At 43.2% G+C, this 7422-nt stretch overlaps 1 protein-coding gene across 1 annotated transcript in view; it reads right to left on the bottom strand.

The window, feature by feature from the left end:
- Positions 1-7422, bottom strand: part of SLIT3 (slit guidance ligand 3) — a 762848-nt gene that overhangs the window by 188424 nt on the left and 567002 nt on the right. Inside the window, 1 exon segment of the mRNA XM_004371219.2 lies at positions 3085-3156. Within this exon segment, the coding sequence (XP_004371276.1) occupies positions 3085-3156 (72 nt within the window).

Raw genomic sequence — 7422 nt, 5'->3', positions numbered from 1 at the left:
AACTGGTAAAACCGACCTCAGCCTCAGTGGAGAGAAGCTTTACGGCATATCCATTTATAGGAAGGATGGCATAACTGGGTTATCCAAAGTGAAATATTTCCACTAGTATTTGAGGTCCACAAACTTAAGTTAGTTTTGAGAAAATGTTCCATGAGATAATCATGAGTTTCCTAGAATCCTTGTTTTCTACTTCATGTTGTTTAATATCAGAGAAAAACACACACCTGAACTACCCTATTTTGTCTTCTTAATCTGTAGACTGTGAAGCTTTAGACACTTAAGAAATATCTTTCTGGGGATAGGGCATTTTGAACTCTCCTCTCTCTCTCACTCACTGAAGAATGTGTTAAGTTAGTGTACGACGTCCTCACTTGGTTCTTATTTATTACTCCTTTGTCAAGATTCTTTATGGTGCCCAAGTTATGATTACAGAGAAGTGTTATCAAATGTCAATGTGTGGATGAGATCTGGAAGGTCTGGGGGCGGGGAGGGGAGGTTCTTTAAATGGAGATGTCAGCTCCAGCCAATTTCAGAATGGCTCACCATGAAGATTGATGGTGCCAAAGCTGTGTGCCTCTGCTGGAAATTCAAAACCCATGGAATAACTGATTATGATTAATTTTAAGTACTTAGCTGTGTGAAGACAAATGAGAGCATCTTTAAAACAAAGCTATTGATCTGGGTTTATTTGGAACTGAGAAGATAAACTAATCAGATCCTGTCAGCTCCTTGCAATGACAGGGAATGAGAACTTTGTTTTTCCTCCCCATAGGTTCTTAAGCCTCAAGTTTGAGAGACCTGGTGTACTTGGGTATCAATACATATTTTTGAAGAGCAAAAGTCTGAGGAAAGAGGAGCTGTCCAACTCTGTCTCAGAGAAGGGGGTGAGAGGGACAAGGGCTTGGAGGGGAGAAAGCGCCAGCCAAAAAAATACCCTAAACCCATTGCTGTCAAGTATATTCCGACTCATGGTAACCCTATTTGTTACAGAGTAGAACTGTGCTTCATATGGTTTTCTTGGCTGTGATCTTTACGAAAGCTGATCGCTGAGCCTTTCTTCTGTGGCGCTGCTGAGTGGGTTTGAACCACCAACCTTTTGGTTAGTTGTTGAGCACAAACCATTTTGCACCACCCAGGGAAGTTAGGGAAGCAGAAGCACCTCCTATGTAGTACATAAGTCGTCTCTTCTTAAAGTTGAGCAAACAGAGACTCAGAGAGGTTAAGTAGCTGCCAAAGTCCCATGGCCCCCTAGGATTCCACACCCAGGTGTGTCTGACTGAAAGCTCCCTTCTCTATCCCAGACTGCCTTCTTGGCTGAGGTAAAGCCACACCACTCCCAGTCCAGAGAGCTAACATGCGGCTGTCAAGTCGTCACCGCTGTTTCAAGGCAGCTGGTGACTTCCATTTCCTGGTCTCTTCCCAAGAAATTTTCTCATCGTTCTCATTCTTTCTTGCAAGGGAGTAAAAAGGTGATATGCTCCTAGCAGCCCTTTCTACAAAGGCTTTTCTCAGGCAGGGAAAATCATGCCTCTCCTTCTCAGCCCCAGCCTCCCTACAAGAGAAGACCTCGGTTACTACATTTGGGCTGGCATCCTCTCCCTAGCAGACATACATTTGTTGCCAGTTCTGGGGTCAGAGTTTGGGTGAGGGAAGACCATTCATCTTAGGAATGACAACCTGACCTCCCTGGCTGTAGGTCCTTCCTATTCTGTACCAGGAATTCTTGGCTTTCATCAGATTTCAAGCAGCTTGCAGCATCAGCATCCCCTCTTATTTCCCGTGATTCCTCTTGGAATCACCTTCCTCTTAACAATGTGGAGATGCTACTGCCTGTGAGGCCAGGTGAAAAGGAAGGTGGAAGGAGGACCTTCCTTCCCTCCTTTTTCCTTCGTGTACAAAGAGACACTGTAATATATTCATTCATGCATTTGTTTGACATTCATTCATTCTTCTGGAAGTCAGAGACAGGTAACTTGTGACTACGTAATTTTTTATTTAGGGGGATGCTCAACAAATCCTACTGTCTTATCATTCCCTGGATAGAACTGTATCACCTGAATTATTTTTAGAACCAAGCAATTATAGAACTTGGCAAGGGGACATCAACTCCAAGATATAACAACCAACCCCTTCGTTTTACAAATAATAAAACTGAGGCTCAGAGAGCTGAAGGGACTCGCCCAAGGTCACCTAGCCAATTTGTGGTAGAGTCAGGACTGAACCATGAGTCTCCTGATGCAAGTTCGACCAGGCTTTATTGCCTTCCTCTGGGTGTTTCCCCAAATCAGGGGCAGCTCAAAGTGTAGCTCTCGTCAGAGGACATTCAAAATGTTTTCTTACACAATTCAACTTTAGTTTGAATGACCCCAAGATTGACTGCCAGTAGACTTTCCCCCCAGAAACCAGGTTTCCTTAGTTAGACCCATTTAAAAATCCAGAATGGAGAAAGACAGCCACACGTTTTTCTCCACAAGGTTTCAGGGGTAGGACTATGGGGAGGGGGCCACCTCCTCATGTCTGTTTTTTTCTTTTTTCTGCCACTTTAAGGTTACTGCTTAAAGTTTGAATTTAAAAGCCTAGATGAGATTCTAGAAGCAATGGCCATGACTGGACTTTACCAGGCTGTTTGGCATTTCCCCCCATCCTGTACCAAGCTCCCTTTCTGATTCAGGGCGCTAACCCCTCTCCCGTCTCTCCAGACCTGTAACCTGTCTCACCGCATGCCCACACTCACACAGACTCCCTGGATGCTCCGTCAGGTGCTGGGGGGCTACTCCAGCCCATCTGCTTCACCCAGCAACAAATACGGCGGGAGCATCATCAGGGGAGAAAGGACTCAATTGAGACTTAATTAGCAGGAACCCCAGTTCGTGGGAGGTGAGAAATCACACTTTGCTGTCTGCAAACACTTTGGCCAAGGTGAGCCAGAGGGATCTCCCCGTTCCCAATTTTAACAGCACTGCAGCAGAAGACACCAAGATGCATCCACACGGAACCCCCTACACACACACTCCTCCTCTCTCCTCCTCACCCAGACACACACACACTCGCACACACAAGCCAGTGAACGCAGAATCAACTCACAGGATCTCCAAATCGCGCAGCGCTCGGAAGGCTCCATCTTCAATGCAGCTGATGTGGTTGTTGTCCAGTTGCCTGTGGAAAAGCAAGGGGAGAGCATGAGGGCTCAGTGGGGGCAGCGCTGGGGAGCCGGGCAGCCCGGGCTGGGCGTCCCTGGCCACCGAGCGCCTGTCCCTCCACCCCCTTGCAGGCTCTGCTCGTCCCCGCCAGAAGCTCGCGCCGAGCCAGCCTGCCTGCCACGCTGCTCCGTCTCTCCTCTCTGACTGTCTGAGAGAACTGCACAGACGAGCACACCAAAAGCTGTCAGGTCTCAGTAAATATTAATTGCGCATTTTTTTTTTTTTTTTAGGCAGAAGGGAGTAATTTCATTACATTAGGGCATCCAATCCATTACGAGCTCTTACCGTCATGTCACTGAAACAATTTCATTAAACTAAAGGCCTGTAAATCATCGGAGGTCACTGCTCTGCCCTCCGCGACCTCCCAGAATGCTTTCCTCCTCTCTCCCTCTCCCTCTTCTCCCTTTTACTGGAAGTTGCAGTCTTCGGCTCTGACACTGTGCTGAATCTCAAGGCTTTATCTGCCCAAGAGCAGCGAGGGTGCATGGGGAATATACCAATTCCAAATTAGACTCAACTAATCTAATTTTATAGTCTTTTTATTATTCTAAGCACCAAATGTCTGTGGTGGTTTGATGCCTCCTGCTCTGTGATGGGGTCCATCTGGTAGGTCATTCTATGGAAGCATTTTCTGACTAAATACAGATTTCCTTAAACTGCACCAACCATCATCAACATTAAAGAAATCCATTGATGGAAGCGCTCATGACGGGGAGAAAAAAAAGAGTATCGTTATTGCCTTAAAGATGTACCACTGAAATTTAAATTGGGGAGAATTAAATGCACCTATTTCAGCCTGTTTTTAAATGTCCCTTTCCATCCTATAAGTAAGAAAATAATGTCTTTTAAAAAAGACCTCTTAACTAATATACATTTCATTTGGGACTGAGGTATTTTAGTTGAAGGATAAGTAAGATAAATTACATGTAAATCAAAATATATATGATATGTAAGTCAGGATATTTACTGTGAAGATACCCCAATTTAAATATCATATATATAAACCCATTTTATTTTTTAAGAAGATGCTATACAGAAAATGGTTATTAACACAAGATCGTCTATTATACTTTGCCTGCAAACTATATTACCGTCTTCAGCAGGGCTGGCCGAAAAAATGAGGGCTGTACTGAAAACACGCGCTTATAGATTTTCCCCCCCTTTTCTCTCAGAACAAATAAAACCCTCTCAGGTGAAGTGATTTCCTGGTACTAGAATTGTTATTTGTTACTCCCGCTAATCTATCCCAAGACAACTCTCCGAAAAAAGGGCAGCAAAGTTGTGTAAGTTACCCTCACGAAAGGCTTCGTATTTTGCAGAAGGAAGGTAGCATTAAAGTTAAAATATTATTATTATTGAAAATTTAGATGTAGGATTATGGCAATGCACATGAATGAAATACTATAGTATAATTAGAGCAGTGATTGTGTCTCACAAAGACGGCACTGCTACAATATCATGGGGAATTGTATCATCTCAATAGACACGATACAAGAATTAGACATTTAGAATTTTTTTAAAAAACTCAAGAAATGGGTATTAAGAAGCAGAAGCATTCTTTAGGTTGACGAGGTCTATATCTTTGATGAAGTGTTCAAGGTTCTTGCTGATGCCTACTCACATGGGATCTCACTGAGTCCTCCCTGCCCCGAATTCTCCAGGAAGCCTTCTTAACATTAGTTTGCTGAACATCTTTTTCGTGGGTTTCTCGCGAGTGTCGGGCCGCCGATTCCCTGCAGAGGTTCTATTAAGACAATCTAGTACTGCCGTCCAGCTTCTAGATTTATCATCCATTTAACGGCGGTGAATCAACAACCCCTGCCCCATGCCAAGGCCACCAAACCTTACCAAGCACAAAAGCAGTGGACTTAGCTTTTGGCTCCAAGAAACTTTTCAATGAATCTGCTGAATTCGGCAAAAACAGCACCATCCGCCTAAGCAGAAAAGTATCTAAATCATCAAATTGGGAAGTCTGGGGTGGTGTGTAGAGACGACGGTAATATGTGGCGTATCTGCTTTTGTGCAGACATTCTGAGAAGTCCTTTCTATTGCTATATTATTTATTTGCTGGATTTATGAAGCCTTTTCCACTCCTTTCTGAAAGCACCAGGAACCAAACAGGATACTTTAAATACACAGAATTTTACATGGAAAAGATAGAACCTGCAGGGGAGAAGAGAAAGTCAGAGGAAGAAGAGAAAAAAATGAAGTGGTGGAAGATTTAAAAAAGGAAACAAAGAGATGGGAAAAAGATTTAGAAAAACGTCCACTACTCAAATGTTCCATCAGGGTCTCTGCAACCCAAGAGACTTAAGCGATGGGGACAAAGAGTCTTAGTGGAGCACCCTGATCATTTTAAGTTTAAAAGGATAGATGTCTCATATACTATCAATTATGTGATGTTTAAATATTTTCACTGGTGGCACAAGTTGACACCTAGCTGTTCATTAGTAACGAAGAAACTGAGCTTTACTATAAATACAAGCATCTCTGTGGGTGCGTTTTGTAGATTATTTTAAGATATATGAAATATATCAAAATCTAATATATTCATGCTTAAGCGTGCTTTTCTAGAGGACATTTATTATAACCAAGATTGCCTCCTTTCATTCTCGCTGCAGATGTATTCCAGCCTCGATCGCCAAAGAGCCATTCTCAAAATACACCACTACATAGCAATGTGATCCCTATGAGGGTCCAGTTGGACAAACGAAACCACAACAGTTACTCCACTTCCCAGCTATCATATCTTCATAGCAATGAGCATCAGAGTGTTAAAAATAAATAAATAAATAAAAGCCTAATCGATTGTCCACAATCATTCCTGATACATTGTGCAAATAGCTAGGTCCCTAAAACAAAATAAATACACACTTAGCTTAGGTAAGGTTTCTTCTTCTTTCTAAAAATTATAGCCCAGAGGCACAAAAATTAGTCTAAAGCACCAGGGGGGGTGGGTTTGGGGGGTGAAATACACACAAGCCTAGCTTTTCTTCGAGCAGGTTTGAGTGGAGAGCTAGTAAACACACAAGAACCTTCCAGAGCTGAGGCCATGGCATTTGACTTAGCAGTTTGCTTCTGGAGGTTGATGGGACCAGAGGCCACCGACGTGTGTCCAGAGTTCTCACGTCAAAGGTCTATATTATGCCTTTGAAAGAGCTCGTTCGAAGACCCTCTCCAAAACAAATCAGAAAAACCTGCTGCCCACCCTGCACCCTGCACGCCATTGCTCAGGAAGCAATGTGCAAAAGGAACTCAGCAGTCTTAGAATGCCTAATAGCTCCCTTTCTATTCTTCCTTGGCAATAGGGAGTATGTTTTCCACCACTATTGAATCTTTTCTTGCCACACAAAATAACTTACCGCGGGCCTAGCACAGTGCCAGGCCTTTGCAGGTGGTTGCTAAAGATTGCAGAATGAGTCCTCCTATTGTCCGTGTGCCAGGATGGGCCAGACCGTATGGAACAAAAGCTGTGAGTCACGAGCTATACCGTCCTGGCTGTGACCCTACAGACCTACTAGTAACAATAATAAATAATGACCAAGCTTTCCTCTATGTCCACATGGGGCTAAGTGCCTTCCAGGCTTCCTGAGACCCAGGGAGCACTTGGGAAGGAGACTTGGAAGAAAGTGAGCTCTCTATGGGCACAGGGTGAAGAGAAGGGGCAGAAGAGCAGTGAATTGAGGGAAGAAAGGCTACTTTTTGGAGGCAACTTTTGTTGCCCTCTACTTTATAAAGAATTCTCAGTTTGATTTACATTCTCCTGCCTGTGAATAAGCCGAGAAGCCCCTAAATATTCATAATATTAAATGAACTGCTCTAATTTTCCTGGGAAGCTCAGATTTCAGCAAACAACGTATTAAAATGGTTCCAGCGCCCATTTAGAAAGGAATCCTCAGTCAAGAAGCAAAGGCAGATGCCCTGAAAAGAGCTTTCTGACTACAGTATTTTTATACTCTGAGGAGATAAACGAGTCAGAAAGGAAAGCCAGCGTGAGTGAGGGCTTAAAATAATCTCCACAAATAGCAGACAGGGAGATTGCACTTTTATAAGAATTCCCATTCATAAGTATAATATACTCCTATTATCATAATACATCTCTTTCAATTACAATTTCAGATTTCATCATTGAAGCAGGATGAAAATATTTTTGTGGTTCAGAAATTTAAAGAAGCGCATCTAAATCCTGGGGTTAAAAGAAACCAACAAAAACATACACATA

The sequence above is a fragment of the Trichechus manatus genome, unplaced genomic scaffold (genome assembly GCF_000243295.1).
Source record: "Trichechus manatus latirostris isolate Lorelei unplaced genomic scaffold, TriManLat1.0 scaffold00011, whole genome shotgun sequence".
Taxonomy (NCBI): Eukaryota; Metazoa; Chordata; class Mammalia; order Sirenia; family Trichechidae; genus Trichechus; species Trichechus manatus.
Note: the sequence above shows the minus strand (reverse complement) of the source record. Positions and strands in the feature narration are given on the sequence as shown.